Below are 11953 nucleotides of genomic sequence, written 5' to 3' on the forward strand. Positions count from 1 at the left end.
GATATACCCTGGGCAAACACTACATATTGAATAATGAACCAAATTCCAGTATCATTTATACACTATTAAGACAACACCATACACCTCCATCCTGTTCAAAGGCAACTCACCTTTCCCTTCTTTGGTCTTGGCCTTGCGCAGTGGGGGTGGCTGAGGGGGCGGCTCAGGAGAAGCGGTTGCCGCGGAGACTTGCTCAGCAACGGCAGCCGCGGCAGCGGCTGCAGCAGCTGCAATAGCGGCTGCTGAACCTTTGAAGGGGTTATTGGAGCTGAACTCTCTCCACTTTGCTCCCAAGATGGTCATCATTTTAGACATGGGAATCTTAGGATTCTTCTTAGCTATCATAGGCCTGCACAACAAATTAAAATCCCCAGTCATCCTCATTTCATTCTGGTGCTTTAAAGTGCAAAATCACACATAGTGGGCACAGTACCTCATGAACTGGCTAAAGGCCTTGTAGTTGGTTAGTGTGCGATAGTCCTCCTCTGTGAAAGTATGATCCACATCCTCTAGACCCCAGTCTTTTGCCAACTGAGCAGATGTCTTTAGTTCTACTGGCTGGAAGAAACATGTAACCAAACGAAGGTATGAAAAAGAAGCATGTCTTCCTAAGGTAGTGTACTTCATTATAAGTTATCTGTAAAAGAGAATGCACTCTCATCCGTTTTAAGAATGCTTCAGAGTATAGCATCTAGCATCTATGGTAAAATGAAGTGTAAGATGGAGAATGATATACTGTGGTTAGGAACTCTGAAAGCACTTGTTTTACAATAAACAACACTAAGATCAGATAGCTATGTTACTTTTGTGGTCTCTTCATGTGTACTGTCTTCATCATCTTTCTTCTTTTTCTTGGTCTTCTTTTCTTTCTTCTCTTTATGCTTCTTTTTCTTCTTCTTCTCTCCATAATCACTGACCGCACTATCTGAGTTCACCCCGTAGTCCTGTTCTGAGTCTCTCTCTATGTCGCTGTCCTAGGAAACAGATGTGTCGATTTAGATTTAACAAGTGACAAGTTAAAATAGTGAAAATACAATATTCACACAAAATTTAGCATAATGAGCATAATACCAGATGGAATGACATACTATTTTTTTGCGCTTGCGTGCTTTGGTAGTCTTGCCCTCTTTGTCTTTCTTTTTAGCCTCCTTTTTCTTTTTTGGACCTCTCTTCTTCTTTCCCAGGCTTTCCCTCTCTGATGTCTCCTCTCCATCCTCACCATCATCTGAAAAAAAAAAAAAAAAACATGTATATTTGTGTTTTAAGTGTGGGTGTTAGTGCTTAGAAGAGAGTGATGTCTCAACAGAACTGGCAATAATCCTTGACACAAGCTGAAAACGATCCCTTTAACTGCATCCCAAAACAATTAGGCTTGACAATGGTTTGACCCTTGAGAGCATCACAGGGGGTGATGGAGCAGACAACATCAGTGTCACTGAATTACTCAACCTCTGACCTCTGATCTTTGTAAAAGACGAATGTCAGATGCAGAGAGAGAGAGAGAGAGAGAGAGTGAGAGAGAGAGAGAGAGAGAGAGAGAGAGAGAGAGAGAGAGAGAGAGGGAGGCTCGTGTCTGATTGAGAGAGTGGTGTTGTGACAGAATGTAAATATACATGACCCGACCCACTGTCACTTCAGACAACACACACACTCACACACACACCTTACATTACTATGATCTTCATGTATGTATCTGCAACAATGCAATTTTTTCAGGACTTTTACTTAATGTCCTGTCTTTTTTGTTACTAATTTACATTAATTAGTAAGATGTTGGGTTTAACAAGTTAATCTCAGAATGTTATAATCCTGATGTTGATGCAATACATTTCTTATTGTGCTTTATACACACTTTCTGTACTGTATGTACATTTGGCATATATATATATATATATATATATATATATATATATATATATATATATATATATATATATATATATATATACTCTCTCTGTCTCTGAATACACATGCAAGTATAAAATATATGATGTATCTATTACAAAAAGAATCTAATATTTTGATATCATTTTATGTATAAACTGTAACTGATAAATGAGGCATAATGAAAGTCTATTTAAGGCATGTTTTATTTTCTGTCCTTTATAAATAAGACATTTATAAGAGAGTTAATTTGATGTGTTCCTAAATGGTGTGCATTAAAATTAGTTGTAGTTTGATAAACTTCTGCGGAAACAGTTAATAAAATTCCTCGATTATGGGACAAAAGTAAGAACAAAAGCTCACGACTGGTTGTGTCGGTCGTGGCGGGAAAGAAAATCGAGCTGTAAACTGCGTCCGCCATTGTACTCGAATCAGTTCGGTTTTCATGTAACGCCTTTTGTACTTAGACTCAGCGCGCGATAGGCGCGATTGCTTTTTCCGCCCAGCTGGCCTCGTGCAGCCAGAGGCGGCAGCAGCGCGCACGCGGGACTCGGGGATGTGCAGGCCGCGCGCTCACTGCGGCTCAGAGCGTTAAAGTACGGCGGCTTCCCCCCTACAGAGAGTCCGCGCTCCCGGGAATGAACGCAGCCGGCGAGCCGCCGCCACTGCTGCTGCAGGTCCCCAGGGGCCGCAGGGGGACACGGGGGCGCGTGCTTTAATTGATTCATGCGCTCCTTTTACTGCCTGCGCGAGACACATCCTGCACAGAAAGAAAGGGCCTACGGCGTTTCAAACTCAAAACGTCCCACATGCACGCTGCAAGCTGAGCCAGCTATCAAACAGCCAACACGTTTGATACAATTCTTCGACATGTAAAACAAAACAATACAAACAAACTTTGACTTTCCCACATCTTGCCACTTCAGAGCATCTTATCATCCTGTAGGAGATCAAATGTCCAAGTGTTACTATGCGCCTCTTAATCTGTTGATAATAAGACTGTTAATAATTACATTTATCCATTAAGGTGTTGGACATTATTTAAGATGTAAACATGTGCATGTAACTATGTACATTTGTAACACCAAGACAGGACATAAAGTTAAAGACCTGAAAAAATTGCATTGTTGCAGATAAATTCATGTAGATCATAGTAATGTTAGGCGTGTGTGTGTTGTCTGAAGTGACAGTGGGTCGGGTCATGTTTATTTACATTCTGTCACAACACCACTCTCTCAATCAGACACGAGCCTCTCTCTCTCTCTCTCTCTCTCTCTCTCTCTCTCTCTCTCTCTCTGTCTGTCTTTTACAAAGCCTTATAATATGTATGTAGATATTAGCAGAACCTGAAGAATGTGGTAAAGTACATTTGTACAATAATGAGTCATTGATGGCTTGTAAATCGCATAAATCCGAGGACTAGAGTTTATTATGGGACAGAAAATGTAACTAGTGAACTTTGGTTAAACTCTAAACTTCCTGTTCAAGGTGCACATTTTCTTTGCTTGTGATGTGTAGCAAAATGCAGCCACTGGCAAGTATCTGTATCTGCAGATGTTGATGAGTTCTTCATGCTCGGAGTTGTAAAAGTGTGTATTTGGATACCTTAAAGCTGTAAGCATATGTATGTGCGTTTCCCTGCGCGCTCCAGGGTCCAGGGTGCGTGTGCGTGTGCGTGTCCGGTACCTGGCGCGGCTGTTTGCGCTGCAGTTTCTCGAGGAGCTGCCGGTGAGTTTATGTCGCTTGCGTTCTCGTCCAGCTCCCCGTCGTCTTCTTCTTCTTCATCAAAATCTCCTCCCTCGGAATTAACCGCCATGCCCTCATCTTCCTCACAAGAACGGAGAGGTGAGGACATTGTATGCCTGTCAGCGACCCCGTCCTCGAGATCAAAAAGTATATTCCTTCCGAATAATATTTATTTTAATATTCAAATCGGCACACACACAAAGTGGGGGGCGTTTTGGAATATTTTACACTACAAGGCAGAGAAACAAAGATGGCCGCCCTTATATTTATTTTTTAACAACCCCCCCAATAAGAAAAATCCCCTTACATAAAAATGGCTGACTATATTATTTCAGAACGCCCCCCCTCCTCCTCTCTCTCTCTCTCTCTCTCTCTCTCTCTCTTCGTCTCCCCTCCCTCCCCCTCCCTCCCACCCTCCCTCCTTAAAAACATTCACATTGTTCCAGTGAAAAGGGGGTGTTATTGCAAATACTAAGTTGGATTTCACTTGCTTTTTTCCTCTCTGCTGAAATCCACCATACATTCAAACGTCTATTATGCGTTTTTTTATTTCTGAGAGTGCAGACAGGCTTTTTAGTCAGACTGCAGAGAGCCACACAAATCCATCCAACATGGCTACCTTGATATTCTTAAAAGCCCCCACCGATGTATAAAACTATTTTGGAGCAAAGGCTTTGCGTTATTGGGGCTGTCTGACTGGAGGGAGGCTAAGAAGGGGGGAGAGGAGCTCTGCCGCAGCCATGCCCAGATTTACATCAGATGTTGCTTATAAAAATTAACCATTTAATGTGTGGATTCAGTTCTCAGTTATTTGCTTGGAGTGAAAAAAGAGAGAGAGAAAAATTCTTTTGTAAATATACAGAATTTTCTTTGCTTTTCTTTTCTTTTCTTTTTTTGTGATTTGTGAAGCAGACATACAGACCAAAAATGAATCCTGTGTATCAGAGGAACCTGAAACAGTTACATTTCATCACCAGATTGAACACAACATCCTGAAAAGCAAGCACTCTCTGAGAGTGAAGCTTTCTACAGAAAACGTGGTCTGTATGTCGTCAAACGACTTTATTGAAATGTAAAACCTTTGTAAAATGTATCCCCTTTACTGTATGTATTTTCTGCCATACCACAATCAAATTCCACACCGTTTTTGCCATTATTTGATATATTTATTTAAACCATAAGCATGAACATGTTATTACTACAGTCAAATTGTGTATGTCTATGTATTCTGTTTAATTATCTGTGTTTGAATAAATAGCGATCGGAATGTGATATGGTAACTCAATGAAATTTAAGAAGAATGTGACATTTCTGTGATATTCCATCAACACCCCTGGTACAATGAAATGCTGTATTAACAATTAATAATTACAATTTAGAATGAATATATTTTGTTTTGTTTCAATATCAGCATTTATAAGTTGTATATGATAATAGTCTGCTCTTTTGGTCAAAGTTCAGTAAGGTCATCATTGAAGTACAGACATATGGATGGAGTGTAGAGGTCACGATCCATCCGACAATGGTCCAGCTCCTCATCTTCGTCCAGAATCCCGTTTTCACTCAAAGTTTTACTCATGTCCAGATTGACACCATTATGCTTCCAGGTGTAGCTTGCTGCATGGGAGTTGTAGTGCAGGTAACGGTGTAAAATCTCATTCATTGTTTCCTCAGAACATACCTAGCCAGATAATAAAGAGGTATCATTGACGTTCCTGACGTTATTGATTTGTAATACAACACAATATTTTTTCCCCCTCAAGATTAAGTGCATTGCCAAGAATTCCTTCATAGAGGCTAATACAAATTGTATAAGCAGAGCCTTTTTTTTCTTCTGGTGGTGGTGGTGGTGGGGGGGGTGACTGACATGTTCAACTTAAATATAAATGACATACTTTGGACCATGCAGAATAGCCTTATGCCCGAGGGGACATTTGGCAGGAGTGTGCTTGGCTTTGCAGTCAATGGACTGTAGGTTTTAACCATGAACCCAAGCTTGGACCAATTGTACACCCAGCGACTTAACATAAGTAACACTTCCATTTGTCAAGAAGGAGAATTCAATGCTGAAACCAAATGGAAGGGAAGATTATCTAAGGAGTCAAATGCGGGTGGGGAGGGGGGTGTAGAGGTTAAGTGAGAAGAATCCAGAAATAACTCAATCCTGCCCTCTTCAGCATGCTAATGCACAGTGCAAATAACCCATTTGACTAAAGAAAAATAACATTTATGCATAAGCAGTTGTATCAGTTGTGCCCTGCGATGGGTTGGCACTCCGTCCAGGGTGTATCCTGCCTTGATGCCCGATGATGCCTGAGATAGGCACAGGCTCCCTGTGACCCGAGGTAGTTTGGATAAGCGGTAGCAAATGAGTGAGAGAGTGAGAGTTGTATCAGTGTATCATTAAATCAGTGCTCTCTGGAGACAGACCATGATTTTATAAGAGAGAATAATATGCAGAATTCATCACTGTTACGTGATGAATACATAACTGTACTGTACCTCCAGCCTCTGTTCCTGGGCAGTGAGTGTGTTGATAATGCGGATCCAGCGTGCCTTGGCTGTTAGAATGCCAACTTCATAGCGCATGTCTTTCCACCAAGGCTTCCCAAAATCATTGGCCCACTCAGTGCTTGGGCACGTGGGGGGCACATGCACAAAGCGCCCCCTGGGGGTGTAATACTTCACACAGCCGGTTAAGGGATCAACATGGGTAATAATCTGGGAAAGCATATATACAAATATAAATGTTGACTCAGAGCTATATTAAACTAGAATATATATGAATATAATTAAGAAAATCTGTTTTTCCACAATGACAACAAATAATTAGGTCCAAATTTACATGAGAGACAGACAGAAGGAGAGAGACAGACAGAGAGCGAGACAGACAGAGACAGAGAGCGAGAGACAGACAGAGAGAGAGAGACAGAGATAGAGAGACTGACAGACAGAGAGAGAGACAGACAGAGAGAGACTTTTTGACTTTTTAACATCCTTTATTTGCACAAGTCACGTAAAATAACAACAATCAGAGTGACTCAATAACTAACTAACTAACTAACTAACTAACTAAATAAATAAATAAATAAATAAATAAATAAGAGTGTTAAAATAACTCAGATAAATTAGGTAAACTGATAATAATAATCATCATAAGCTCAGTTCTCCCTCAATGACTGCACATAGAACATTCTTACAACACCACACTGATTGAAACATGTGCAGGTTATTATGCTTTTATAGAAATTAAAATCCGTCAGCATTCTTGATTTAATAAGTCTGGAGAAGATTACTTTTGACTCACAGTCTGCATTTTGAGCAATTTTGTTTTTTCGGCTCAGGTATATTGCCATTTTTGCCTGACCAAAGATAAAATTGATCAGTTGGCACCTGAACCGGTTTATTCAGGTACACATATTTAAAACCAAGAATAAAACACTGAAAAGTAAAATCAACATCAAAAGACCTCAAGAAGCTCCGAAAAAACACAAAGAAAGACTGTAACCTGGAGCAGGGAATAAAAGCATGAAAAACAGTTTCTCTCTGTGAACAGAAAGGACAGTTTTGTGCAACATCGGGGTTTAAAATGGAAATAAAAGAGTTCACAGAGAGAATACAGTGTAAAATCCTCCACTGGAGGTCGGCAGCTTTTTTGGTTAACGGTGGTTTGTACAGTGCTCTCCACTCTGGTTTAATATCAGCATGAAAACCAAGTACATTTCTCCATGGGGTGTCTACCCTCCCACTCAGTTTTTTCTTATTTAAAACCTTAACACTGGCTCTGTAGAGCAGCTTCCCTGACACTGTCCCAAAGTCCATCTCTGCCTCGCCCTGGCACTCCAGGAGGGGGCCTTCACACCCGTCGAGGTCTGGAGCAATGATCAGCTGGGGAAAGGGTTCCTCCTCTGCAGGACCAGCCTCTGTATACTGATAGTCCCTCAGCCGAACACGCTCCTCAGATGTTAGGGAGGACCTCCAGCGGTGTAAGAGATGACAGACAACACGCAGGGACCGCATTCCCATACGCGCTGCCAGGTCCTCCACCTTCGACAGGTCAGCTCCTGCGACATTCGCAAGCTCCCGGAGTGTCACAATGCCTATGGAGACGATTCCTGGACAGTGCAGAGACGGCCATACTGGAGATGTCCATGCGCCCGCCATACACCAGAGGCTCCTCCAGCAGCCAGTACAGTGTTCCACTGCCTTTGTTCTGTTTTTTAAAAAAGTTCCAGATTTTAGACATGTTACGATAAAACAACGGTAATCCAGAAACTTCCAGTGTTTTGGTGTCCATTAAACAAAGTTCTGTCAAGCCCCAGTCCTCCAACTGTTTGTAATAATCCACTGGCTGCTGCTCTCCATACTAAGTCTCTAGATCCAGTGAGGAACCTCTGGATATACTGAAGGCGGAATGCTGCTGCTCTGCTGGCTAGCTGGACCAGCCCTTGCCCTCCTTCCTCCTTGGGCAGATGGAGCACGCTCTGAGGGATCCAGTGTAGACCATCCCAGAAGAAGTCCACCAGCAGGGTCTGTATGCTCGCTAGCAGGTTTGGCGGCGGATCCACACATGCCAGCTTGTGCCAGAGGGACGACGTGGCGAGGTTGTTGATGACCAGCGTTCGCCCCCTGTAGGACATCCTTGGGACCAGCCGCTTCCACCTGTTCAGTCTGCCCTTCACGTGCTCTACAGTGCCTTCCCAGTTTTTATTTAAAAACTCATCGCTCCCCAGGTAGACACCCAAGTATTTAAAACCACCTCTCTTCCACACTAAGCCTCCCGGTAATGTAGGTTGCCCACCGCCCCACTCCCCAACTTAAATGGCTTCACTCTTTCCCCAGTTGACCTTAGCTGAAGATAAAATTTGAAAGTCTTTTAAAATATCGTTTAAAACACTGACATCTTTCTGTGAGTTTACCATGACTACTAGGTCATCTGCGTATGCTGAGAGACATAGTGAAGCCTTGCTGTGTGGAATGTAAAAACCAGATAAATGAGATCTCAGTTTGCATAAAACAGGTTCAATTGCAAGAGTATACAGCATACCTGACATAGAACAGCCTTGCCTAATGCCTCTGTACACTCTAAAAGGGGTACATAAACCACTGTTAACCTTCAGCACACTCTCAATCTCACTGTACAACACTTTGATCATGGCCATAAAACCTGAGTTGAACCCGAAGGTTTCCAGCGCCTTCCACAAATATTCATGCTCAACCCGGTCAAATGCCTTTTCCTGATCTAGAAAAATCAGACCAGTCTTTAAGCCCAATAGTCTGGAGACATCCAAAATGTCACGAATTAAATGTACGTTGTCGAATATAGACCTATCAGGCACACAGTACGTCTGGTCCTGGTGAATGATCTGCTCCATTACCTTAGTCAGTCGCGAGGCTAATGCTTTTGAGAGCAGCTTACAGTCAGTGCACAGTAGCTACACCGGGCGCCAGTTCCTCAGGTCCATCAGGTCTCCCTTTTTTGGCAGCAGTGTCAGGACGGCCCTTCTGCAGCTCAAGGGGAGTCTACCTCCCCTCACGCTGTCTCTTAGGACATCCAGCACGTCCTGCTCTATAACTGCCCAGAATGCCTTATGGAACTCGACAAGGAGACCGTCCATAACTGGCGCCCGTCCATTCTGCATCCCCTGGAGAGCCTTGTGAAGCTCCTCCAGTGTCAGCTCGTCGTCCAGCTCTCTGGCTGCTTGCTCAGAGAGCTTTGGAAGGCCCTCCAAGAAACTCTCCTCCACCAACTGTGCCCCTGACCGCTCACTGCTATATGGCTTCGAGTAGAAGCTTACTGTCTGCTTGCGAATTTCAGTGGTCTCTGATGAGAGGTCCCCTGATTCTGTTCGCAAAGCATGTATGTCCCTTTTCTGTCCATTCTTTTTCTCTAAACTGAAGAACTTAGAAGGAGCATCCATCTCATTCATGCTTTTAAAGCTTGAGCGGACCAGCGCCCCCTGTGCTGTGATGTCTAACAGGTCATTCATTTTGGTCTTTTTACTCTTGAGTGCTTCAATATGCCCTCGATTTCCTGTGGCCTCCAAACGCTGGAGTTCCACTATTTCTATCTCCAGAGCTTTCAGAGATCTAACAATGTCTCTTGTGACATTAAGAGTGTACTGTTGACAAAAATCTTTAATTTGTGACTTAGTCACATCCCACCACTGCTGCAATGAGCTAAAAGCTGCCTTCTGAGATTTAAAACAATTCCATAAAAAAATAAAAGACTCTCTAAAATTAGCATCTTCTAAAGTGCAATGTTAAAATGCCAGTAGGCACTCCTAGGCTTTACATTCTTTCTACTGATTGTACGGTGTACCATACTATGGTCAGAGATACCTACTGGAACAATAAAACACTTTGTAAAAAGAGTAAGTTGATGCCTAAAACCATAAAAACGATCCAATCTTGCCAGGGAGAGCGTGTTACCAATAGCATGGGCCCATGTGTACTGTCTCTGTTTTTTATTGAAATTCCTCCATATATCATCTAACTCATGTGTCTCCATAATCTCCATCAGGCGTTTACGGGATGCTGCATGAGGTTCTGTGTGGTTCCGACCCAAAATATCTGCAGTACAGTTAAAATCACCGGCCAAAATTAAAATGTCAGCAGTGTCGCAGCCAGCAATCACGTTGCTAAGCTTATCCAAGAAAACCATCCTCTCCACTGCATTGGTGGGAGCATACACACAGATAAAACCTAAAACCTCATTCTCATAAAAAGTTTTCACTTTTAAAAGCCTCCCATTTAAAATCTCTTCAACTGAATAAGAACAGGGAATAAAATTGCGAGTAAAAAGCAAGGCAACCCCACCACTGAGTGTTGTGCTGTGACTTAAAATGGCCAACCCATCCCACTCCTTCACCCAATCAGCAGTATTATTGACATCGCTGTGGGTTTCCTGAAGCATGACAACATCAATGCGCTTCTGTTTTAACAGTTCATATAGCTTTACTCTCTTGTTATGTTCTCTAGCTCCATTAATATTTAGACTCGCAACATTGATTCCAGTCGTTAAGAAAAATAAAATTGATAAAACACAATAGAGGGTAAGAACCTCTCTAGTATAAAAAACACCACACATACTATCAGTCATCATCAGAGAGAGAGAGAGAGAGAGAGAGAGACAGAGAGAGTCAGACAGACAGGGAGAGAGACACAGACAGACAGACAGACAGACAGACAGAGATCTTCACTGAATACTAATAGTTTACTTCAGAGTCTTACATCTTTCGTTTTGGGGTTAAACCAGTGGCTGATGTCCTTGCCTGCACTTTCTATAATCGGTTTTAAAAGTAGATCTCCTAAAAGACAAACACAGGTCTGAGGTTAATTATGTGACATTAACTCCTACTGAGGTGTTTAAATGTAGCTCCAACACGTGTTAATAAAGGATTAGCTAAAGAACTGAGTTTTAGTCAGTCTGTGTTAGAACTACATTATATACAGACTCTTACCTTTGTAATCCTGAAGCAAAGGCGTCAAGTTGTAAACTTTACCCAGATACGATACCCACAGGTCTCCTATTGTGTTGTGCACGGAAACTTCGTTTGGTGTAAAATACTTCGAACGCGGCATTGTAATAAGATTGATGAAGCAACATTAACCGAAGCACAAAATGAATAATAGAACGTGTTGAATTAGCTGTTAGTTAAAACCACCTTGATTGTTGTTTCGGTGTAGCAAATATGTACGCAAGGTGGTTGCTATGGCAACCACACGGGGGAACACACGCACGAATGCGCGCGCGCGCGCACACACACACACACACACCAGCCTTCTGTATAATACAGAGATAATAAGAAAAATAATATAGCAAATATCTAAATATTTGGCACATTATTCAGATCTATTCAATAATATATATACAATAAATCTGGTTACTTGCTTCCCCCTGAAACCTTCTATAAAAAAGAACAAGTTTGCAATGACTAAAGTAGTTAACTAATTATACTATTATTCATTCATTCACTATACTATTAATAGTTAATTAATTCAAGCTTTTGTATATTTATAATTACACTCTTGAGTGTCACCCAAATGAGGATGAGGTTCCCTTTGTGTCTGGTTCCTCTCAAGGTTTCTTCCTCTTCCATCTAAGGGAGATTTTCCTCCCCACAGTCACCTAGGTCACCTCAGACCTTGCTCATTTGGAATAAATACAAACACATTTAATATGTCTAATATTAATCTTGAATGTTTGTATAATACTAATCTTTGTATACTATTAAACTTTCTGTACGTTGTGCCCTACGTACTGTAAAGCCGCTGTGACACAACATCCACTGTTAAACGTTACATACAAATAAATTTGAAT

At 41.9% G+C, this 11953-nt stretch overlaps 2 protein-coding genes across 4 annotated transcripts in view; both read right to left on the reverse strand.

Moving 5' to 3' along the window:
* chd3 (chromodomain helicase DNA binding protein 3) overlaps positions 1–3950 on the reverse strand; it is a 40321-nt gene extending 36371 nt beyond the window's left edge. For 2 of the 3 annotated variants that reach the window (XM_060874581.1, XM_060874583.1), the window contains exons 1-5: positions 3571–3950; positions 1089–1225; positions 804–974; positions 434–558; positions 111–349 (exon numbers count right to left, since the gene is read on the reverse strand). In XM_060874581.1, the coding sequence (XP_060730564.1) occupies positions 111–349; positions 434–558; positions 804–974; positions 1089–1225; positions 3571–3739 (841 nt within the window). In that variant the 5' untranslated portion in view covers positions 3740–3950. The remainder of the gene's footprint in view (positions 1–110; positions 350–433; positions 559–803; positions 975–1088; positions 1226–3570) is intronic. The other variant, XM_060874582.1, reaches the window with a different exon arrangement.
* Positions 3951–4868: 918 nt separating this feature from the next.
* On the reverse strand, positions 4869–11388 carry LOC132847965 (cytochrome b5 domain-containing protein 1). The gene is made up of 4 exons (XM_060873471.1): positions 11094–11388; positions 10864–10940; positions 6133–6351; positions 4869–5311 (listed from the first exon to the last, which is right to left on the reverse strand). Exons 1-4 carry the CDS (start codon positions 11212–11214, stop codon positions 5081–5083), a joined length of 648 nt encoding a protein of 215 aa, XP_060729454.1. The 5' UTR covers positions 11215–11388; the 3' UTR covers positions 4869–5080.
* Positions 11389–11953: the final 565 nt, after the last annotated feature.

This window comes from Tachysurus vachellii, chromosome 7, assembly GCF_030014155.1.
Source record: "Tachysurus vachellii isolate PV-2020 chromosome 7, HZAU_Pvac_v1, whole genome shotgun sequence".
In the NCBI taxonomy this organism is placed as follows: Eukaryota; Metazoa; Chordata; class Actinopteri; order Siluriformes; family Bagridae; genus Tachysurus; species Tachysurus vachellii.